Here is a 24,517-nt window from a genome sequence, read left to right as displayed (position 1 = left end):
GACCCAGCAGCCTCCCACCTGGGAACAGCCCCAGCGGCTGTTAATGCAGCCAGCATCACCAAGAAGGGCAAGGGGAAGAAAGGCTGGCCATTGCAGCTCAGTGCCAGAGTGCTTGTTTAACATGCACAAGGCTCTGGGTTGTTAAAACAAACAAAAAAACCATACACATAGCAGCCCAGGGTCCCAGTCCTGTCAGGAACAATATAACCATAGCCTGATGATTCTAAATTTTGTAACAGTCTACTCTGAAAAGCTCCAGTTTCACCCAGTATCACATACCAGTAATCCCAGCACCCCAGAAACTGAGACAGAAGAATCAAGAGTTTAAGGCTGCTTGGGGCTATATAGCCAGATTCTATGTAAAAAGAAAAAAACAAAACCAAAAAAACCAAAACCACAAATAAAAGGAAAGAAACAGTCCCGTTTGCAAAGGTTTAGGATTCTAAACAGCTGCCATAATTTTGGTAGCCAACATTTATCTAGAATTTTCTACATTCCAGACAGAGCCGAACACTTCTCACCCTCTGAGGTCCATCTCATCATGGCTGTATTGTTATTAGACCGATGGGCAAAATGGAGGTGCAGCTTGCTTAAGATCACAAAGTTGGGAAATAGGGGTCCTTAGCATTGGGCTCTGAAGTGACCAGTTTTCCTGAAGCCAACAGTGTCCTAGAAGTTCTAGGACTTGGAGACTCCTCTGGAACTTGATGTTTGTGAGGTTTTTAAGGTTTGTATTCAAGATCTGGCAGCTGCATGTCTTCGATTTGGCACAGACCTGCTCCTTGTAACCACTGTTTAATACAGACGAGCCTTCACAGAGTTTTTCCTGACAAGGCACGGCTAAGGCTTCCAGCCTTTGGTGTCCTGGCATTCTACAGAGAGCTAAGAGTTCCAGGTATCCAACTGCATGGCCACCACCACCTCTTTGCAAGACTGGCTTCAGGGCTGAGGAAGAGAAAGTAGAAATAAGTTTTTATTCACATGATGCTAAGCTAGTAAACAATTCCCACACTCCTTTGCTCTTTCCCTCATTTGCACTTTTTGTCCCTTTCCGCTATCTTCTGAGCACCCCCCCCCAACAAAAAAGAGACTGACTCTCCTCATCTTAACTCACCTTTTTGGAAATAACAAGACTGGAACTGATGGCTTTGGCTTTATAAATACAAGAGGGGAAAACAAAGTGAAAAAATGAATAGAAAAAAAAAAAAGACCTAAAAATACCAGCCAACAACAACAACAATTTAAAAAAAAAAAAAAAACCCTCAACCCTTCCTACCATTAGCTCAAAGCAAAACTTTCACTGGTTGGGGCTTCTAAGTTGGTGGGACACATCTAAGACCAAACATGGCCTGTGTGGTGCCTGGAAGCCGGGGGAGGTCCTGAGTTGAGAGGGAGGGAGGGACAGAGGTGGGATGAGGTCCTCTTATTTTGGAGGTCTGCATGGATCTTAGGAGCTTAACAGTTGTGGTTGTGTGTGGGAGGGAATAGGGGAGGGGTGAAGAGCATACCTAACAGGTAATGGGCAGCTGATTGTAGCTATGCCCCAAAGTTAATGGTCCCTGCTCCCTGTACACTTGGGTCCAACTAGTTCCTGTATCTTCTATGTCTCTGAGACAGTTCTAGTCCCCAGCCCTGGCACCTGTCTCTTTTTGGAATAGGTACTTATTTTCTCAGGGTCCATGGCTTGGTCTGCATCCTTCTTTATATCCTCGTCACCATCTTCCTGCCACTCTGGGAAAACTTGGTCAGAGAGGTGGCAGGATAAATAAATGAGGGGTAAGTGACACAGGTTTCCAGGAGGCTATTTGAATGGGGCTGTGGGTGCGGGAGTGTTAAGGTTACTGAAGCATAAAGCCAGGGTCTTTGCAGCATGGTGGCTAGGGGTCCGTTTGTCAGAGGGTGGTATCTCCTCTCCACCATTACTATATTGGCTCATGTAGGTTTCTGGGGAAGCAAACTGGGAGGGCTAGGAGCTGATGATGAACAGGGCAGGATTTAACAGGTCAGGGGGAGCATTCCCAGGGAAAGGGATCTTTGACAAAGAGCAGGAATAGGTGAAGAAGAGAGTGATGGGGAGATCTGCAGATCTAGGAGAGAAGAGTCAGTGTGGGTGTCCTGAGGTGAGTGTGTACAGGGTCAGCAAAGAGTCTTGTGTGATTGGAGTGACGTGACTGGAAGGGAGAGAACAGGAGGAAGGTCAGACGGGGCTAGCTGGCTTGTGCGCTTACGACATGGTGAAGGTTGGCTCTTCCTCTTAGTGTAGAGGAAGCCAGAGGAGTGTTGGGAGCAGAGGAGAGACATTATTGTTAGGACTTAAGAGGCTCTCTTAGATGGCTGAATATGGAATAGGGGGTAGAAACATGGGATGAAGACCAACCAGGGGGAGGCGACTACAGTAGTCCAGGGGACTGGGACTGGTGCTGGTCCTATTGATGGAGTGGTAGTGAAAAGGTGAATTTGGGATTTTAAAAAATGATGCTAGAGATGGGGCCCATGCACTTGCTAGGAAGTGGTTTTTACCGCTGAGCTACACCTAACCCTTTTTATTTTTTAGACAAGGTCACACTTGTAGCCTAGGCTTGGAATTCCGTGATTCTCCTGCCTCAGCCCCTTGAGTGCTGGGATTACAGGCATACATCACCATATCCTGCTTGGAAAATGCGTTGGGTAGATAACCTGCAGGATTTGCTGAAGAATGAGACTCTGAGGCAAGACCAGGGCACAGTTGATACCTAAAATGGGCAGATAGGATGGAGTCCTGAGAGCGCTTGCTGCCTTGAACTTTCAGATGAGAAAAAAAAGTTCTGCCTTCATTATGCCATTATTCTTCTGCTACTTGTAGCTGGACATATTCCTTTCATGACCCTGGACACAGACAGGAGGAGCAGAGAGACTGTGGGGGCCTTCCTGTTAGGGGTGTTATGAGGGTTAGATAAAAGCACTCCTTGAACCTGGCATATGGCAAACAGTAAGTCTAACTTAGTAAATGGGAGTGGGGGATATGTGAATGAACATGATGGCAAAATCCAGGTCATTCCCATAGGAGGTGCGATCTCAGAGGGATGATGGAAAGAATTCACTAGATGAAAGAAACAGATGGGACAGCACTCTAAGCAGAGGAGATGGGGAAAGGGGTGGGGGGAGAAGAAAGCCACTGTGGGATTAAGTGTCAAAATGAGCAAGAAGGGCAGGACTCTGATTTGAACGTACATTAGCTGATAAGCTTGTGATGACATACTGTCAGAGTCAATGTGTGCTAAGTGTGAGTTGGAAAAGCTAATTCTTCAAAAAAAGGTTCTATTTCCTATTTTGTGATTGATTCATGCAATGGTGCCAAGTCTTGAAGAACATCAATGCTCAACTGGGGACTTTAACAGTTAAGAACGTTCATGGCTAGCTGCATTGGTCACAATAAGGCTGGGAGGTGTGTGTGGTGGTGTGGGGCCGGCAGGACACACCTAGTAACTGATAGAACTATTTTGCTTTGGTCTCATAATCCGGTGCAGTCTGGGCTTTTAGGGGCTCTGGGAATTCGTGGAGCCATGGGGAGTCATGGAAGATTAGGGAAAGGTAAAGCCATTCCCCAGAGGTCCGGTCTTACTGGCTGACTGAATTCTGATTCTGCGCTCAATCACTCAATAGCTCAGGCTCAGCCTATGCACCTTCTTCCAACTCAGCCTATTTATTGGCTACTCATGCTTTCCTTCACAGCACCTACGCTACCATCCGTGGGTGTGAGTTCCCATCTTGCTTCCAAAGTTTCCTTCCGGCTACATTTCTCTAGTTTCAGCTTTGGTTAATCCCATACTGGCACTGTCCTTTGAGATATAACAGCCTTCACCCTGGATCCCCATCTCTTTCTCGCTCCCACCTTCACTCCTCACATGCCTTAGTGCTCCCCCCACCCCCGCTACAGCCCCGCCTCCATGTCTGCTCACACACAGCCTTCCTGTCTCTGTTCAGTCTCTGTATTGGCTAGATCTACCTTGTTACCGCCTCTTGAAGCCATAGTGTGCGCTCACAAGACTCCCCCATTGGCTCATTGCAACTATTATCGTCATTCTGTCTCTACATCATTCGCGTGCAGTTCTCCATTGGCTGTTCATTTTATCTTTCTTACGTCTCACCGCCTACGCAACCTGCGGATCTCCCAGTTTTTGGACCTCTGGGTTCGCTCCCCATTGCCCCCATTGCTTGTAGCCATTTCATCTTCCTGCCGCCTACCATGCCTCTCGTGCTCAGACTTTCCCACTAATTGTCATACTCCTGCTAGCTACATCTTCGGGCCCGCATTAACCCTACTCAGGCCTCTCCATTGATTCCGTTATCATCCCGCCTTCCATCCCGCCCACGCGCGGGCGTCCTCATTGGTTGCTAGCTTCTCCTGCTTGTCAATCACCTGTACGTCACTCCCGCGTGGCTGTCCATTGGCTGTTGGTCGTACCTGTCTCTAGCTCACCGCCTACGCTCCACTGGAGCCCCACCCCCCTGTTCTGGCTTTCTCATTGGCTGCCCGCCTTTTCAGGCCCTGCCTCCGCCGGTCCCACCGCCGGTGCCGTCGGTGCCGCCGCCGCCGCCGCCGCCGATATGGCGCGCACGGCCCCTGTGGAGCCACCGCTGCGGCATCCCGCGCCCCCGTCACCGGCTGCGGGAGAGCCCCGCGCCTCGGCTGAGGCGGCGGTGGCCCCGCGGAGGGTGCTGTTCGCTGACGAGGCCCTGGGGCTGCCTCTGGCGCAGCTACGCCGCTACCGGCCGTGGGGCGGGCCCGGGGCGGGCAAGATGGCGGCGGCGACCGGGCAAGATGGCGGCGGTGGCGGGGCTGATGAGGACGACGATGGCGAGGATGGGGATGAAGGGGAGGAGGAGGAGGAGGCTTTTCCCGATCCCTCTCCGCCGTGCCCCGTTCCCGCTGGCGGGGGGTTTTACCTGGTGCCCACATTTTCGTTGCCGCCCGCGCTGGGCCGTCTGGAGCGGTTGGGGCGCGTGATGGTGGAGTTGGAGGCGCTGCTGCCGCCTCCTGGAGCGGTTCCCGGGGGTTCCGGGGTGTGGGTGCCTGGGGGACGCCCGCCAGTGGTGCGCGGGTTGGTGCGCGTGCTGAACCGCTCCTTCGAGAAGGCGGTGCACGTGCGGGCCTCACACGACGGTTGGGCTACCTTCTGCGACCACCCAGCCCGCTATGTCCCACGCAGCCCGCCTGGGGCAGGAGTGGGAGGAACAGGAGCAGGAGATCCCCTCCTGGATCCCGGGCTAGGCCTGGGCCCTGGCCAGATGTCAGCCTCCTCACCCGACGACGGTGGCTGCACTGACCGCTTTGCCTTCCAGCTGCCCTTTGCTGAGGGCGCGGGCGATGGGGCGCGCCTCGACTTCGTGGTGCGCTATGAGACCCCCGAGGGCACTTTCTGGGCCAACAACCATGGCCGCAACTACACTGTCCTGCTCCGGATCGCACCCGCTCCCACACCCACTGATGCCGAAGGGCTGCCCCAGCAGCAGCAGCTGCAGCAGCTGGAGCCACAGCCTGAGTGCCAGGGTCCTGTGGAGGCTGAGGCCAGGCAGCTGAAGAGCTGCATGAAGCCGGTGAGGCGCAGGTAATGTCTGCCAGCGCCACCTCCACCAACACAGGGCTGGATGTAGAAGCCTCCCATCCCAGCACTTCCCCCTCCCCCAGGCCTGCTCTCCAGGACAGGCAGGAGGGTGCATTCGGTCAAAGAGTAGTGCAGGCCAAACATGTGCTAGGCACTGTTTTAAATTCTGGGGTATCATCCATTTATTGAGTTCCACTATAAGGCCCTGAACAAGACAGACACCTTCCCTGTCCCCAACCATCCCGCAAAGGCTCCTCTGGGAAACAGAATGCAAAAGCAAACAAGCAGATAAGATAAATAGGGCTAAGGTTAGTGCTGAAAGGAAAATACTGTAAGGCCCTGGAGGGAGTGGCTGCTGCAGACGTGTTGAGGGTGAGCTCTTGTGAAGAGTCCCAGACGGTGATAACGAAGAGTTATGGACGAGCGAGTTGGTAGAATTTGGACCAGGTAGGACTCTTTCTAAGGAGGTGGCATTTGAACTTGAGTCCAGAGTGGTACGGAGCAGTGATGCACATACAGGGGAGGAAGATGTAGATAGTGGGGACAGCAAAGTCCTGAGGTGGTTCTGGGTTTCGTATGACTGTCAGCCAGTGTGCTGGAGTAGAGAGAACATGCCGTGTGAAGGTGTGGACTAAGGGTCTCCCGGTGTGGGGAGGCGAATCTGATTCCTATCTGCCACAGCAGGAAGCCAGAGTTAGAGAAACTGGTTGAGGAAGTGGTGGTACTTGGCTTTTTAGTTTCAACCATTTCTGGCTTTGAAGTCTATGCATACTTTTTTTTAAAACTGTTCCTCTGGTAGTCTGAGGCCTCCAGTGGAGTTTAGGGAACGAGGCTATATTCTCACATAAAACATTAGCCTTGGCAGAGGTGGGAACAGATGAGAAGCGGACTTTTTTTTTTGCACACCTCTTGTAAACTGACTGATATAATGCTTTTCTAGGTCTTTACCAGGGCTATCTGTTTGTCAAGGGCTCCAGCCAGGCCTAATGCCCGGGGTCAGTTAGATCCCCTATGAAATGCATACATTTTCCTGCTCCTATGAGAAAGCTGCATGATGGAGCAGGGTGCTGTGGGATCTGCTGGTTGTGGTAAGGGCTTAGGCTGTGAAAGGTTTAGCTCTTCGTGGATGGACCTTGAAGCATTCAGATTCTGACATTCGATTACCCTAAGCCTGCCACTTTTTAGTGTGACCGTATCCAATTCTTAACTGCATCGTGCCGTAAATAAGCACCCTCATCTGTAAAACAGGTTGTTATGGCACAGACCTCACAGGATGAGCAGAAGCACTCAGGATTGAGCCTAGTTCAAAGGAGTGCCATAGTGGTGGTAATTAGCATCGAAGCTTAGATGCTCATGTACAGTCCATGTATCCTTTCCCAAACTCAGCTTTGTTGTGTGGTCTTGTCTCAGTTTTCTCATTTGTCAGAGAGGAATGGCTTTCCCATTGTGTGGTTGAATTGGATGCAGCACCCGTAGGCAAGGTAACTGAGGCATAATTGTAGCTGTAAAAGGTCTGGTGGGCAGCATTTCCTAATCTCTGTTAAGAGTGGTAGGGACATTCTCCTCTTGAGGTCAGCTGAATGTGCTGTTGACTGTAGGCACTATATTGAGTCCTAGTTAATGGGAAAAAGGGGGGGCTCAGAGAGGTGCTCTAGCTTGCTCAGAGTCACTCAGCTAGTAAGTAACCAGGCCAGGGAGGAAATGTTAGGGATGCTGGTTTAAAAACAAAGTCCGAATTTCACTGTTGGCGCTCTTAGTTCTTCCTTTCCCCCTTGTACCTGTTATGTGTGCTTCGTGTTTTATTGAGATATACACAAGTGGACGGTACTGATCCCCGAGGGCATGGCTCGGAAGAATTGCACATGTATGTGTATGCACTTATGTAGCCGCCACCCAGTTCCAGTGCCCCCAGAATCGCCTGCATTTCAATCACTTCTCATTCCATCGGCAGTTGTGGGAGCCCTTTCTGGAAGATTAGACAGTTGAGTACTGAAGTTTGGTCATTTTCAAGAATGTGAAAGGAAGGGAACAGACAAATCAAAACCTTGCCGTGCCAAGGTGGGTGGAGAGGGTGTTTTTCTTTTAAAATACATGGGTGGTTTTAAGGAGAAATTGAAGTAGTTCATTTAGACAATTGTTTTGGTAGCTGGCCCCATGTTTGTGGTTCCCAACGTGACTTGAGATGTTATTTTAAGTGGGCAGATGGCTTTTTGATAGCTTCTTTATCTTTTGATCTCAGCTCTTGCAAAGGGGAGGCTGGTGTGCGCTGCTAGATCAGCGATAAGGTTTTCTTTGTAGGTCGGTGACTTTCCTAGCAAATACATTTCAACTTATTATTGTTTTAAGGCCTGTGTGCTGCTGCTGATTTGAAGTGCTGTTGAAGAACAGCTACCCCCTGTGATCTAGCCCTCTGGGGAAATGGTGGTGGACCTCAGGGGATCCCTTTTCTTATCTGTGGGAGGCCTGCTGTAGAGGGCTTCAGAACTATTGGCCGCAGGCCCACTGTGCAGCTGGCCCTTGGCAGGTAGGGTCAGAAGAGATGATTGGCAGCCATGAGGATGTAGTCCAGAGGCTGAGCTGGCTGCTTTCCCTGGCTTGCAGGACCAGGTTTTCAGTACTCAGTAGGTTTAGAGAGAATCCATCAGCAGCATTTTTGGTAGAGCCTGTTATGTGCTGAGCACAGTGCTAGGAACAAGCAGAGAAGACACAGGCTGGTTCTAAGACTCCCAGGAGCTTGGGGTAGAGCCAGGGGGCAAGGGTTATGTGAGACCCTACCAAGTGACATATGGCCAAGCCCCATTTCCTTGCTGGGCACTTTGCTGAGTATTTTTGTATAGTTTTATTTGTGCTCAACAGTGTTTTCTGTGAGCTAGATTCCTTTAAATCCCTCTTTTCTGGGTGAGCACAGAGGTTTTGAGTCCTCAGTGATTGGACTGATATGGGAAGGAGCCCTTCTGGTGTGTCTTGGCTTTATACTCTGAGGAAGTATCCTATTCCTCTTAAAAATAAAGACCAACAAAAATCTGGCTGGCCCTTACACACCCTCACTGATGCCTGCTTCGGCCTCTGTTAGCATCTAGTCTGGCTTTTTATTGGTTTCTGCTCCCGAGCTCTTGTCGCCACATCCCTTCTGTTACTCCTGCTTTGGGGTTGTCGCTCATACTGTTCGCTTCACCAAGAATGTGTTTCCTGTACCCCTCAGATTCTCCTCATGGAGACTCCTCAGTTCTAAGAGGGTTTCCTTAGGGAAGGAAGTTTGTATAGCCTAGCCTCTTAAGTCCCCAGTTTTATTCATAGCACTGATCAGCAAGTCAAGTTGGAAAATGCCACATAGGCCAGCATGTGAGCCTTCCCCCAAGTTAAGGGCCATCTTCCATCCTGCCCCATTGTCCCGTGTGTCCTTTGATCCGCCCTCGGCTCTTCTTTCATGGGATCCCTTCAAGTGTTCTCTATCTTTACACTCTGCCTTTGCTTCTTCAAACACAATAGAAACCATAAGAATGGAATGCCTGCTCCTTAGAGCCCCCACATCTGAACACCAACACCCTCACATTGTACATGAGGAGGGGGTCCCTTGTTCCCATTTCAGGCCAGTTCCTGTTCTTGGCTCCAGAGCTTCATTTTCTGCCATTTGTCCAGAGGCTGCAACCATAAGCCCCATTTGTCTTTCATCAGGCTTTTTTTTTTTTCCAGGTCTGTCTCACCTGGTCCTCTGTTGACCTAGCCTCAGGCCAGGGTCTCTCTCTTAATTGTTGAGCCACCTTGCCCTTTGCCTCTGGTCAGTACTTGATGATCACCCTTGTCCCCCTCCCCTGAAGAGTCAACAGCACTTGCTTTGTCTGCAATCTTATTAGTCCCTGGCTTTGGCCACACTGAAAGGCTCCGTTGCTTTCTTCTTGAAATGGCTAACTGCTCCTACTCAGGTCCCCTCTGGCTTTGGGACCGCCCTCTACTTGCTTTCTTCAAAATCTCTGGCCCTTTCTCCTGTTCTGTCAGCCTCAACTACTAAACTTGGTGTCTCTGCTTGACTGAATCCTTAGTCTTCTCAAGCTTGGCTGTCTCCCACTCAGTGCCCCCAAACAACCTCTTATTCCATACCCATGCACTTGCTTTCTAAGCATCCTTAAGCCCTTGCTGATTCTAGTCTGTGCTAGGGCTTAGTGTTCTAGCATGTTCCTTCCTTTTCTAAAGGCACTGGCTTCCGTCTGTAGTAAGGCCTTTATTAGGGGATTAATGGGTGACTGCAATGCTAGACTGTAAGCTCCGTGAGGGGTAGGGACATGCTCTGCATTGGTGACCACTGTATTTTCACAGGCCTGCCTTAGTGCATGGCACTTAGTAGGTGCTCAATAAATATTTGTTGAAAGAACGAGTTTGAGTATTTTTTCAAATGTCTCCACATCAAATTCTAAATTTCATTGCTGGGTTTGCTCACCAGTGTGTCTCCTGTCACTATCCCTGATGCACAGGTTTTACGTTATACCTGTAACTGAATGAATGGGTAGCTATTGGTGGCCTCATAGAAATGAGAACAATAGAGTTGAAATGGGTGGGGTGGGTGGGGTGGGAATCATCTAAGTGGTCTGGAGAGAGGATTTCATGAGAAAGTGTCCCTTTGTTCTACAGACAACTGGTAGGCCATCATGGTTAAGGTTATGGGCTGGAGGCTGCACAGCAAAGTGGCAGAGCAGGGACCTGAGCCTGTGTAGTTCTGCTAGTGCTCCAGTTGAGAACTGCAGTGCTAGGCTGCTGGATGGGGCCTACAGCTGGGAATGGCCGGACAAGTTGCTTCCGTTTTTCAGAGCCCCCTGTGCTATTCCAAAAGACTTAGTTTTAAGCACTTTATTGGTGCTTTGCATGTTTCCTCAGTCCATCCAAAAGCTCCCTGAAGTATTACTACCATTTCTTCCTTATAGATGAGGAGACTAGGGCACAAGAGGTGAGGAAATTTGTCCCGGGTCACAGCTGATATGTGGTAGAGCTGGGACTATTCAACATTGCATTTTCTGGCCATTTCTTGAGATGCAAGATCAGTTTGCTGGCTTCCAACAAACATTGACAAATGGTATAGGAAACAGCCCATCGCAGTTTGACATGCAGTAGAGGTGAGTATTACTTTGAAGAGCAAGTGTTTCAGTTCTCAGTGTGTCTGTATTTACTCGTGAATGTGCTGGCTTATGAGGTAAAATGGTTTTCTCACCCTGGGCTGTGGCCATGGGAGTGTCAGTTAGATGAAGCTTGAAGCATGCATGGTAAGCTGCCCTACAGCGCACACAAGTCCTAGAGTTGAGGCCGACACTCGGAGAAAGCAGGGCAGAGTCCTACATAACTTGATGATGTCACAGCCTCCTCACCTCACCACCACAAAGCACATGACTTAAGGTGACCAGAATTCCAAGTATCTTGAAGCAACTTTTGGAAGCCACCCCCCCACCCCAGACAGCATCATCAGATTGTCTCCATGGGAGCTGGGCTGTGCGTGTTTCCCTTTGGGGCTCAGCACATGACCCAGTTTGGGCAAGCACAGTTCTTTGAAACTTGGCGTGCTCACGTAGGACCCAGACGATGATTGTGGCCGTGGTATTACTGACTCTACTTTGCATTTCTCTTGGGGGCTTGTTGGCCCTCATTCACTCATTCATCCTTTAACTCTGCTAACTCATCTTTCTTTTCTGTCTTGGCTGGCCTGGGCTGGGGCCGTTGCCACCAATTTCTGAAGTCTTATCCCTTGGTCTCCAGGTACTATCTGAAGTCAAGTAGCTGTTGAGTTTCTTTATGGTGGGAAGAACTTTCACTCCCAGTAGAGTGGTTCATTCTAGGTAAGATGGGCTGGACTCATTCACAAGTACTCAAGTAAGGCATGCCAACACATTTCCCAGCACTGTGTGTCCTGGCCCACTGTGTGTTCACTGCCCCCCAGAGAGACTGCATGGCATTTGTGGGACAGGTGCCAAAAGGTTTTATTCTCGAAAATGAACGGGCACACCGTATGTACAGTTTTGTTCTTGATTTCCTTCCATTTTTCTAAGAACTGTTAACTGATCGGTAAGTCTGTACACTTACACTCGCCTCATTTTGATTGCAGTCACAGCTGCTTCCTAAATTTTACTGTGAAAGACGATTCAAAGGTTTCTCCCCACCATCTCTCTCTCTCCCTCTCCCTCCCTCCCTCCCTCCCTCCCTCTCTCTCTCTCTCTCTCTCTCTCTCTCTCTCTCTCTCTCTCTCTCTCTCTCTCTTTCACACACACCTCTCTGCCTCCTGTCTGAGACACTGTCTTCAAAGTGGGGCCAGTTTTGGATGTTATCAGTATGCAGTGTAGTTACCGGGGATAGAGAGAGTTCCTTAAATCATACTTTCTATATTTGGAAGAAGGAAAGGTTGCTGTTTGAAAGGATACATGTAAACTTTTCAAATGACTTTGATGTAACAAAAAGGCCCATGGTGGCGGAGATGAGCAACTGTCTCCCCTGCCCCCAGCTTTTCTTACCAACTCTTTGAGCTTGGGAAGACAACTTGCTGACTTTGTGGATCTTGAGTTGGGCTGATACTTGAAATGGCTTCAGCTGTGGAGGGCTGTGGCAGCTGAAGAACACTGTGGACTGTATTTCCCTTCATCTGATTAGAAGTCTCTTTTCCTGCTAGGGGCTGCCGCCTGAGTTCTCTTCACTCACATCTATGACTTAATAGAAGCTTGGTTGGTACGCATGGCAGGGTTGAGTCAGATTACGGGCAAGCTTGCATAGGCCTGTCTCTGGGAGGAAGGGCTGGCTTTCTATCCAGTTGAGAGTGTTCTTGAAAACTAAAGATTTTTTTTTTTACTACTTTAGTTTTACTTTAGAAGATAACAATAAAGTAGGTTCCTCCCCCCCTCCCTGACAGAGTCTCACTGTATAACCTTGGCTGTCCCTGGAGCTCTTTCTGTAGATCAGGCTGGCCCCGACCTCATAGAGATCTGATTGCTTCTGCCTCTCAAGTGCTGGTTTAAAGGTGTGTGTCACCACTGCCCAGCTTCAGTAAGACAATTAAAAAAGAAAACAAACATAAAAAGTTATCCCTGCTAGGTAAAAGTCCTGAGCTGTAGATTCAAAGGTCTGGATTTTAGACCCGCTGAAGAGACTGACTGGTTCAGTCTCCGGTAACTTTTCCTGAATCTTCTTTTCTCATCTATGTTGTGCTGAGGTTGCTGGTTGGGCTCCTAGAGTCACCTGCCCCAGGCTCTATAATATTCAGAGTGAAATAGCTCTGGTGGGATGCATGAGGCCTAGACTGTAGAAGGAGACTGAGGGCCCCTTGCAAAGATTCCAGACTCTAGGTCCTTCTATACACTGTTACGTTTCTTCCTCCAAAGTGCTGCTCAGAGGTTCGAGTAGCCACTCTGGTAGTGATGTAGCCATGTGTACTATGGAACTGTACACATAGTGAATATGTGAAAGGGAGGGGGAGGGAATGTATGTGTCTGTTATAGGTTCTCTCCTCTCTTTCTACATAGAGCTGGAGATTGACTCTTATCTAAACAGCATCAGCTTGTTGGTTAAAAATCTGGGTTTTGATCCTACCTGCATAATTTTGAGTCATTTCCTTAGCCTGTGCTTCATCATCCATAAGATGGGGATAGTAGAACTGGCCCCACTTCAAAGGATTTAGCAGTACCTCCCTTGCAGTCCCAGCGAGGATTAAATCAGTCCATGTAGGGCGTGTAGACCATTGGCTAATCCCATAGCATAGGCCTGCTAGCAACATTCTGCTTTTGTGAGGGTGATTCTGAGTAGGTAAGTGTCAACCGTGTCCTGTCACCTCTTAGGAAGAAAAGTTGTGATTGTTTCAGTTTCCCTCAGGTCTCTGGATCTTGTAATCATTGCTTCAGCCCTCTGCCTCATTTGTGAACATTTGATACTCACTAGTAAGAATAGAACAGTGATCGGTCCATGATAAAGGCATGCTCCTGGGAGGATCTGGCTGAAGTACTTGGTTTATGCCACTCAGGGATCTACCTTGGCTGGCAGAGGAACAGTTGGACCAATAGATTTCTCCCATTGATTTACTCACTGCTCTGTTCCAGGCCAGAGAGCTGCCTTTTGATCCTTATTCCTCTTGACTCCACTATACACTCTATATTACCTACAAGGGGGTTATGGGTCCTGGCAGGCTGGTATGGGGACCAAGGAGGGGTGGAGTAGAGGACACAGGCTGCTCTGACTTCCTTCCTGATCTCCATTTGCCTTCTCTCCTCCCCTCTGCTGCTTCCTGTGTCCCTCAGTCTTTTCTGTCCACCCTTCTTAAAAAAAAGTGGCTTCTGTGATAACCAGAAACAAACCCTAAAGAAGTGATCCAAAAGTGCCTGTTGATATTTGGTTTGTAACTATAAAGGAAAGAAGCTAGCTACTCAGTCGGAAGGGAATGGCTATATCAATAATGTCAAGGCCATTTGATAGAGGCACAAAGCAGCCGTTCTTTCAATGTTTGCAAAAGTCTATAATGATGTTTCATACTGTTTAATGGACAAAGCCAGCTGTGAAAGTATGTTTGCAGAATCTAAATGGTTTCAGGGAATGTCTGGAATGAAATTTTCCAAATAGTAACAGTGGTTGCCTCTGGCTCATATGTGATTGTTTTGTTTCCTGGATCCTTATGTTTTTCTGTCTTTTGTAAAATTTCTACCATGATTGCGTAGGGCTCTTATGACCAAATGGACTGAGAAGCTGGGGGGAGAAGAAATAGCAGCTGTCAGGTGAAGATGGGTCATCACAGAGGCCCGGAAGATGCCTCTGTGGGTGGTGCGACTGACCTCTCAGGGTGTTATATTTACCTGCTGTCTTGTCTGCCCCACAGGCCTTTTGAAGAAGAGCCAAGGATGAGGAGTGCGGACGATAATACCCTAGCAGGTAAGCACCGGGCTGGTGTTGAGAGTTCTAGCCTTTGTAATACTTTGTTTTTCATGGTGCTGGGGCTTGATGTGTGCTAGGCAAGTGCTCTACTCCTGAGCTATGTCTCCTAACCTTTCTAGTGGCCTTTTACCACTTCTTTCTGCCTTGTTTCTATATAAAAAGGAAAAAGGTCACCTGTTCCTTAGACTGTCACAAAAAGCTTCTAATGTGAACTTACAGTTAATGTCAGAGAGAAGCAGAATTAGGCTGCTTGTACCTGTCTTGCTTCAACATTGCCTTTCTCTCTCACAGAACATCCTGATGTTCGAGAGTCACTAGGTCCCCTGTTGGCCCCTACCCCTCTCCGTCCATGGCCCCAGATGACCCTTCAGGTGAGCAGACCCTGGTAACCTTGGTTCGAGCAGCCAGATAGGAAGCTCATAGTGTGACCACAATTGGACCTACTCTTGCCTATCCTAGAAGTAGGGGTGGAGATGGGGAGTGATAGTACAAAAACTAGAATTTGATGGGGGGGGGTAAGGGAAAGATGAAATTATTCACTTGGGTTTAACTGTTAATTAGCAAACATTTAAGGGAAGGCTTGTTGTGTGTGATAGACATTGGAAACCCAGTCCAAATGGCATCTGTATGGGGATTACATGTTAGGGCAGAGACATATTGTAATAATGGTTTAAAGGTGAGACATTTGAGCTGAAGATGAATGCTTAGGCAAAAGGGAGGGAGGGAGGGAGGGAGGGAAGGAGAGGAATGGAGGGAGAGGCCTGAGAAGTGAGGCTTCAGAAAAGAGCATTCCAAGTCCCAAAGGCCGGGCCTCAGCTACTGTGTGTTAGAAACAAGACTCATGTGGCAGGAGCAGGAGCTTCTGGAAGTGAGGGCAAGTAGAGAGGGGGTTGAGAGCTGAGGTCAGGGAAGTGCTAGGGAACAGATGGGGTGGGGCCATGGGGCTGGAGGTGAAGACCTAGGCCACTTTACTCTTAATGAGGAGGAGTCAAGGGACAGAGGCAAGAGCAGAAGAGGAATGTGACCTGCTGTGAGACACTGTGGGAGACGGTGGGGACAGGGGCACCCGGGAGGAGAAAGCCGCTGAACCCTGGCACCCTGATGCTCTTGGCCAGGAGGAAACATTTAAAGTGGCTCTGCTTTAACTTCTGTCTATAAGAACTTTAAGCACATTTATAAAGGAGACTAGTATAATGAACCCGCATCACCCGGCTTCAGTGCATATTGGCATGTGTCAATTCCTACTTACAGTGTAGCCCCTTCCCATTTCCTATGGAAGTGTTTTGGAATAAAGAGAGCCAGATACTATTCAGCTCATGAAGGTTATAGTTTATTTCTTAGAAAGATAATCCTAAAAGAAGACAAAACAAGAACTACCAATGATTTATCATAATCATAGCTCCAAAAATTAACAGTATTCCTTCATATCATCAAGTGATTAGATTAGTGATACAATTTTTTTTTATAACTATTCCCAGGACTCAAACAAAGTGATCTGTTGTCTTCTTTTCTTTTCTTTCTTTTTTTTTGTCTTTTGTTTTTTTGAGACAGGGCTTCTCTGTGTATCCATGGTTGTCTTAGAACTTGCTCTGTAGACCAGGCTGGCCTCAAACTCAGAGCTTTGACCTGCCTCTGCCTCCCAAGTGCAGGGATTAAAGGTGTGGGGCACCTCTGTCAGGCTGATACACTGTATCTCATGGATATGTCTCTTAACTTTTTAATAGTCCCTCAGTGTCTTCATTCCACTTTAGTTGCTAAACCCTGTTTGTCAGTACAGTTTGACAGAGTCGGAGTTTGCTTGATGAGATTCAGGTTCAAATCCATTTCTTACTCTATTAAACAAAGTTTAAATTACATTTATTGATTGATTGTGTGTGTATCTGGTGTATGTACATGTCATGGTATGTGTGTTTGTGTGTGTGTGTGTGTATTGAGGTCAAAGGACAACTTGTGGGAGTTAGTTCTCTCCTTTTGTTGTGTAGGTCCTGGGTGTCAGACTCAAGCTGTGCGGCTTGGTAGCAAGTGCCTTCCCTACTGAGCTGTCTGACTGGTGCTCTTCCTCTGTTTCCAGTCATTCATTAATCTTATTTACCTTAGTGTTTTACTAAATTAAATTTACTAAACCATTAAGTTTGCTAAATATATTTATTAAATGTTGTCTATCATTTTAAAATCGACTTAAACAGAACTAATTCCATTAGTTAATAGAACTTAAGTTCTATTAAATTCTAGGCTGGACTTGAGAGAGAGGGAGAGAGAGAGAGAGAGAGAGAAAGAGACAGAGACAGAGACTGAGATAGGTCTAGTTTGTACAGAAAAGTGTTGTAAATAATCCATCCCCTTCTGATTTGTCAATATGCATTAAAATGTTGTTTTCTCCAAAGGTCATCAGAAAGGCTTTGAGTTTGGTGTTTCACTCAGATTCCAAACATAATAGTTGATTTTGAGTCCACTGTATTTGTTTATTTTGATGCTTGCATTGAAATATTGCTCTCTGTGGCCAGGAGGATTTTTTTTCTCTCTCATAGTCTCCTTTTATCTACTAACACTCCCTGTTATTCTGTGAGCCTGTTCTCACATCTTGCTATGGCAGTATATCATGGCCTTGTACTTTACCAGCTCTAAAACTGTAGAAGACTATCTCAGTAAGAAACTTTGCTTCCTTTCAGTGGAGAATCATGTCTAGAGACTCCGAGGCTCCATGTGAGTGTTGCTACAAGATTGAGCACTGCTCTAGAAGACAATTAGGGAGTAAACATTAACTTTTTTTTTTTTTTTTTGGTTTTTCGAGACAGGGTTTCTCTGTGTAGCCCTGGCTGTCCTGGCACTTACTTTGTAGACCAGGCTGGCCTTGAACTCAGAAATCCGCCTGCCTCTGCCTCCCGAGTGCTGGGATTAAAGGCGTGTGCCACCACGCCTGGCTAACATTAACATTTTATTATATTTGTGTATGTGTGTGTGTGTGTGTGTGTAGGTCAAAGTACAGCTTGTAGGAATTGGCATTTTCCTTTCCAACACATGTATGGGTCCTGGGGATCAAACTCAGGTCATCAGGTTTGGCAGCAAGTGCTGTTACCCTCTGAGCCATCCTGCCAGACCTGAAATCAGTCTTTTTAAAAGAGAATTCATTTGTTACTGACCGTCATCTGCTCAGTGCTGATGTCCAGTGAATCACTTAGCATTATCACTTGCAAAAGGAAGTCACTCTGTACTTGTTTGAGCTCTGCTCTTTGCATATACAGGACCAAGTCTTTGGTGGTGAGAGAATTACATGGGGTTCTTGAGCAGATTTTTGCTGAGAAAACGCTAGAGACTGGGTGTAGCTATACTGCTTCTTACTATCTCTTCTTGTTCCCCCTCTTCTGCTTTCTTCTATTCTCTCCATTTCCCATCCACATAATGGAAGCAGGTGCCCGAAGTCACGTTGACCCGCAACCCTCAAGAAGAAGGTGACATCCCCAGAAGCAACCCACCTGTGGCTTTTACAGAGGTTCGCCAGGCACCTGCCATCAGGATTCTTCCAGCAACCTGTGGCCTGGGTGGCCCCCCAAGGGACCAGGCCTCAGGGCCCGATGCAAGTGATAGAGCTGCTGGCCCTTTCCTGGAACCCACCCAGCAGCAGGTGGAGGCTACGTGGGAAAGTGGAGGGGGTCGAAAGGCCCCCATGGTAGGGGCTATGACAGATGAGCCTGCCAGGGGTCTGGAGATTGTGAGTGGCTTGGATGAGTTGCTTGGTGAAGACACCATTGACCAGGAATTGGAGCAGCTCTACCTGTCTCACCTGAGCCGCTTGCGAGCTGTGGCAGCGGCGGGTGGCGGGGAAGGCACTTCCCCCAGTCATGCCCTGGGCATACTCACGGACCGTGACCTGATCTTGAAGTGGCCTGGCCCCGAGAGGGCCCTGAACAGTGCTCTGGCCGAGGAGATCACGCTGCACTATGCGCGCCTGGGCTGTGGCGTGGAGCTCATCAAGGACACTGAAGACCCAGATGACGAGGGAGAGGGTGAAGATGGGTTCTCCATCACTCCTTCTAGCCCTGAAGGGGGCAGCCCTAAGGAATCGCCTCCAGAAATCCTCTCTGGAGCCCGCTCTGTGATAGCTACTATGGGAGATGTGTGGGTTCCATGGGCCGAGCGCTCTAGCTCTAGATGTGATAGCCCAGTGATTCTGGGAACACAGGGTCAGTTCACTGAGAATTCAGAGAAAGGGATGGGCAAGGACAGCAACTCTTTGCACCTGAATAGGGTAATAGTTGGGGTGAGCAAGTCCCCTGGGGAGGCTGGGACCGGAAGCCAGATGGAGGAGGTACCTACTGAGCGGGAAAGCAGCTTGGTACCAATTTCTGAGAAAGAGCTGCCTGTACCAGTTCAGCAAGAGCAGAGTCCTGCCCTCCTTGGTCCCATGGGGACTGAAGTCTGTCTGTCTAGTGTAGCCAAGCCTCATGTGAACTCCCAGGAAGAAGAGGGTGGAAGCCTGAATCTTGAGTCCCCAAAGAGGTCTCCCATGCCAGCGGCCCCTGCAGAATGTGCGTGTGCGTTGGCTCCTCGGCTCCGGGGGCCCTTGACCCAAACTTTGGGGGTCCTGGCTGGGCTCGTTATGGTCCCCGTGGCTTTGAACAGCGGTGTGTCCCTTCTGGTGCTGGTGCTGTGCCTCTCTCTGGCCTGGTTCTCGTAGGGGCTGCCGGGAGGGAGGGCTAGGTTCCAACAGCAGGTTTCCTCCTCTCTGGGATCTGGAGATTGACAGTCCCTCTGTCAGCCCAGAGTGTTGAGATGAGACCCAGGGCCTGTGGAGTGAGGGACTTTGATTTTGAGAGTGCTTGACTGGAGAGAGGCCTTCCCATCTTGGAGCTCTCCAGCCAGAAGCAGGCTTCCTGCAGTAGTATTTGTGGAGTGGAATACAATGGTGGATGGTGTGAGAAATTTTAGAATGGAACCAGGCATGCCCCCCACCCACCCCAAGCCTGTATTTATTTTTGTATAATTCTCTGGATGAGGGAGAGTGGTCATGAGCTGGTCTTGGGGCACAATTACCCAGAGAGATATTTATTAACAACCAACCTGTGCAACCTGCTGGAGCTTTATTTTTAATTTAATTTATATAGAGTACATATTATTATATGCCACAATAGAGCTCTATGAGAAATGATGTGTCTTGCTGTGCTGGTCTCCTGTTTGGGCCTGAGTGTATAGGGTAGTCACATTCTGGGGAATGGCCGTGGTCCATGTTGGGAAAGGAGATGGCCACGGCCATACCTACTGCTGCCTCCTCAATGTGTCCTTGAGGATCTGTATCTCTTTGCCTTGTGGTCCTAATATATGTGGTCCTTTGGTCGTGCATATTTTGTCTGGGAGCTTGTGTCTGTGTATATGGGTGGTTTCGGTGGGAGCTGAGAGGAAGGATTGGTGTTAGTCATGCGGCTGCGGTGGTGGCTGTGCTCAGCTGTAGGTATGGAGGCTTGGATTAGCTACAAGGTTTGGAGGTGACTGCAAAAAGCAGCTTTTGACACTAGCAGGGAGACCCCTGAAACCCCTAAATGGGGAAGGCCCCAGAAAGGAGTTAATGTACTGTGAAAAATTTGTATCAGGTTTGTTGTCCCCAGACATTGCATTTCTACTCCAAACAGGATACCCAGAAGCTTTCAAAGAAAGGTTAGAGACATTTATTGCATGCAAATAAAAACTCTTGGCATAGCAAAATAAAACACAATATATTTATTTACTTCCCTTTACAGCAGAACTTTTTAAAAAGTGGTAATTGTTTTGGTGATTTTTTTTCTTCTTTTACCAAGGTCTCAGACTGACTGGGAACTCCCAGTCCTCCTGATGCACCCTGGGTGTGCACTAGCATGTATTCCTACAGGTACCACAAACTCCTTACAGGAACAATTGTAGGAGCCTTTTCCATTTCCCCCATTCTTCCAAAACCCGGTGCCTTTCTGAAACAGCACCAATCTGTATTTTTTTCCAGCAGTGTTAAAAACTCCTGGTGCTGGTGCTGTAACAGATAAACCCATATGTCTTCTTAATGGCTTCCTGGCGGCATTTGACAGTTAGTCATCTCTGGTCTAAGCCATTTCTTCACTTGGTTTCCAGGATGCCACGCTCTCCCACTGTTCCTCATTTCACACTGGCTATTCTAGAACTGTGCCCATCAACTAGATTTTCCCAGGAACTGCCCATTGGATGAAACATATGGAAATCCAGAGAAGTGTGGCTACAGTTTCAGCTTAGCTTCACAAATCTTGACCGACCGAGCACCTCTTCTCTGCCCTGTGGATGTAGAGTGAAGAGCTCCCGGTCCAGTGGGGGTGAGAGGCATGCTCAACCCACTAAGGATGTTAAGTAACTAGGACTATATGCCTGGCTTTGAGTTGATAATTTTATGATTATTTGAAAAGTTTCCTTATGTCAAATTGTATGAAGAAAGTAGACAAATTACTATCAATATATAACGTATGAAATTCATACCCAATAGGAACAGAAAATTTTAAGTAGTTTTATCACCATTGAAGAAATAGAAGTTTCCCTCCACAGAAACTCTGGGCCCAAGGAACGAATAACTCCACTTTCCCTAGAGTAGTTTCATGATGTAGAAAAGGGGAGCACGCTCAACTCATTTAATGGGGCTCATGAGTCTTTGATGATTTTAAAACCTGATGAACTAAAAATGAATATCAAGAAAACTATCTCTTGTTCACAGAGACAAAAATAGTCTAAATCAAATGATTGCTAAGTCAAATATATATTAAAGTCTAAGATAGCCAGGCAGTGGTGGCACATGCCTTTAATTCCAGCATTTAAAGGCAGAGGCATGGAGATTGCTGTGAGTTCGAGGACAGTCTGGTCTACAGAGCACGTTCCTGGACAGCCAGGGCTACACATAGTAACCCTGCCTCAAAAAAAGTCTAAGATGACCAACTTGAGCCAGGTATGGTGATGTGTGCCTCTGCCTTTCTGTAAGGTGAAGCAGGAAGATTACAATTTTTGAAGCCAGCCTCTGCTCCAGAATGTTTTCAAGACCAGTCTTGACTATATAGCAAAACACTGTCTCGAAAAACTTGGGGAAAAATGAACAAATTAGACTTATCTCTAATATGTCATGTATTTTAATATTTGAAACAGCATAAGTATCTCATTAACATATTAAAGGAGAAAAACTACAGGAACCAGAGAGATGGCTCAGCAGTTAAGAGCACTTGGTTCTCTTCCAGAGAATCTGGGTTCAATACTTAGCACCCACCTGGTGGTTCACAACTGTCTGTAACCCCAGTTCTAGGGAATCCAACACCGCCTTTTGGCCTTCACCAGGCACACAGATGGTGCACAGACATGCATGCAGGCAAAACATCTGTAAGACAAGATAAGATTTTTAAAAGTTACAATTGTGTCAATATTTAGAGAGAATTAGATAAAATTCAACTATGCGTTTTCAAATCTTAGTACAACAGTCAAATGGATGTTCTTAGCAGAAAGATTATCTAGAATAATTGTCAGTGAACTGCATACTTCGACTGAAACACTCACTAGCACGTGGCACTGAAACAACAACAAGGCTACGAGCCGAAAAAAAAAAACAAAAACAAAAACATTTAGGGGCCAGTGAGATGGCTCAGTGGCTAAAGCTAACCAAGCTTAATGACCTGAGTTCAATCTCTGGAGCCTATGTGGTAGAAGGAGACTTCCACACACATGTTATAACACATGCCCCACAAATAAATGTAATACAAATTCATAAAGAAGAAAACATTTAAACATTGGAAACAAGGGACAAAATTATTATTTGTAGGTTATACCATTTATGCATACAGAAAAGCCAGCATAATCTGTGGAAGAGTTTAGGATGATTAGAAAGATTTCAGAGTACAAAATCGCTATTTCAAAGTTGTATGTATGCGTGTGGCTAGACATAGCGGCGCACGCCTTTAATCCCAGCACGTGGGAGGCAGAGGCAGGCGGATCTCTTAAGTTCGAGGTCAGCCTGGTCTACAGAGTGAGTTCCAGGACAGCCAGGGCTACACAGAGAAACCTTGTCTCCTGCCCCTACCCCCCCATTTCTTTTGGCTTGGTCCGGGACTGTAGTTCAGGGATAGACGCTTAACAGGTGTGAGACCCTGGTGCTATCACAAGTGCTGCAAAAATATGTTTTCATATGCAAACAACAAAGAAACTTTTAACAAACCACTAATAAACAACTTCAAAATTAACAACAAAGGGCAATACCTTTTAGGGAAAATAATACAAAAACCTGACTGAAGAATTTCATAGGCTAACATAGATCCACATATTAATCGGGAGAGTCAAGGCCCTAAATCTTGTCAGGACCCTCTAATCCAGTGGTTCTCAATCTTCCTCATACTACAGTTCTTCATGGTGTGGTGACCCCAACCGTAAATCTATTTTTGTTACTACTTCATAACTGTAACTTTGCTACTGTTATGAATTGCAATGTAAATACCCGATATGCAGCCCACAGGTTGAGAATACCTGCTCTACTGTTTTGTAGGTTCAATGTAAACACAATCATAATTTATGGGCATGTTTAGATTGTGATAAAAATTTTTTTTTGCTTTTTTTTTTTTTTTTTTGCTTTTTGGTTTTTCAAGACAGGGTTTCTGTGTATAGCCCAGGCTGTCCTGGAACTTGCTTTGTAGGCCATGCTGGCCTTGAAGCTCGGCGATTCATTTGCCTCTGCCTCCCCAATGCTGGGATTGAAGCTGCACCACCACAGCCCAGTTGACAAATCAATTCTTAAATGTGTGTGGAATGTCAAGACAAGCCAGGCCATGCATTCCTATTATAAAGGAACAGTAACCAAGGTGGTGCGATAGTGTTTCAAGCCTAGGTAAATAGGTAGTCTCACATCACACTCATGTATTAGACACTGAATCAGTGCTCAAGGAAAGATATTCTAGACTAGTGAGGGAAGGGTGGAACTTTTAATAAATAGAACAACTGGTTATCCATCTCAGAAGAAACGAATCTTAATATCACAAATAAGGACTCTTGGTGAATTAAAAGCATCAACATGAAAAGAAAAAGCAAATCACTTTTTAATATGATGCAAAGTTTTTCTTTGCAGTGTTGGGGGCCAAGTTTTGTATCCTGTGTAAACTCAAGCACCTGAACCCAGCTATACCAAACCCTCAACCATGGGATGCATTTGTATATGCATGATAGACATTTGTTTTCTTCAACAAGACACAAAGAGCATTAATCATAATTGAAAATTATAAAACATTAAATGACAGTAAGAATGCCTCTTGACCAAGGCACAAAAGTGACATTTTGGAAAAGACAATGGAAGTACCTTTAACTAATGAAGGACTTAATCCTAGAATGTATGAAAAATGATAGAAAGAAAAGCCAGGGCCCACTAGGCATACCAGTGAACTGTGACATTCACCGAACAGAATGGTGTGCAGCAGGAAGGGACGATCTATAGCTGCATGAGCTGGGGGACTCTCACAGCTGGGATGCTGAACAAAAGGAGCCAAAGAAAAGGTTTCACATCGTTTGAACCACTTAACCAAAGTTTATAAACAACTAAGATGAACACATCATCCCATGACGGAAAATGTAAAGAAAGCAAGATGATCATAAAGTCGCCAAGCATTTCCGCAGTGGGAGAGAGGGCTGTGGCCCAGAACTTGGGAGGACAACATCCTGTCATAGAGTGGGGAGGGGCTCATGGAGCCCCCACACCTTCATGAGGATGTATATGCAGCTCATTATGGGTAGGAAGGGAGAGACATTTTCTTCAGTGGTGTAGCCAGTTATTAAGGTGTCTGTGCTCTGTCATCCAATAGTGATCCCTTTGGGTGTGGCTTGTGGGTGTACAGCTCATTTTATTAAGTTTTAAAATGTGCATTAGAGGCTCAGTAGTTAAGAGTACTTGCTGCTCTTTCAGAGGGCCTGCGGTGAGTTTCCACTATCTACATCAAACAGCTCCAGGGGATCTAGCCTCTGGCCTCTGTGGTCACCTGCGCTTATTTGTATATGAGACACATGAACACACACACACACACACACACACACACACACACACA

At 47.2% G+C, this 24,517-nt stretch overlaps 1 protein-coding gene and 1 long non-coding RNA gene across 4 annotated transcripts; one reads left to right on the top strand and one right to left on the bottom strand.

The window, feature by feature from the left end:
- Positions 1-434: 434 nt before the first annotated feature.
- On the bottom strand, positions 435-4,341 carry LOC110286218. Of its 2 annotated transcripts, none has more exons than XR_002377134.2 (3): positions 4,225-4,341; positions 1,115-1,152; positions 435-945 (listed from the first exon to the last, which is right to left on the bottom strand). It is a non-coding gene; the product is annotated as an uncharacterized LOC110286218 (long non-coding RNA). The 2 variants fall into 2 exon arrangements; XR_003835687.1 differs by lacking the exon at positions 4,225-4,341 and adding an exon at positions 1,640-1,675.
- A 216-nt stretch (positions 4,342-4,557) lies between these two features.
- On the top strand, positions 4,558-20,168 carry Ppp1r3f (protein phosphatase 1 regulatory subunit 3F). 2 transcript variants are annotated; one of them, XM_021152686.1, is made up of 4 exons: positions 4,558-5,588; positions 14,416-14,468; positions 14,763-14,842; positions 17,878-20,168. In XM_021152686.1, the coding sequence occupies exons 1-4, from the start codon at positions 4,588-4,590 to the stop codon at positions 19,144-19,146; spliced, it is 2,403 nt and encodes an 800-aa protein (XP_021008345.1). In that variant the 5' UTR covers positions 4,558-4,587; the 3' UTR covers positions 19,147-20,168. The 2 variants fall into 2 exon arrangements, with proteins under 2 accessions (XP_021008345.1, XP_021008346.1); XM_021152687.1 differs by having other exon boundaries at positions 17,881-19,808.
- Positions 20,169-24,517: the final 4,349 nt, after the last annotated feature.

The sequence above is a fragment of the Mus caroli genome, chromosome X, assembly GCF_900094665.2.
Source record: "Mus caroli chromosome X, CAROLI_EIJ_v1.1, whole genome shotgun sequence".
Lineage (NCBI taxonomy): Eukaryota > Metazoa > Chordata > Mammalia > Rodentia > Muridae > Mus > Mus caroli.
Note: the sequence above shows the minus strand (reverse complement) of the source record. Positions and strands in the feature narration are given on the sequence as shown.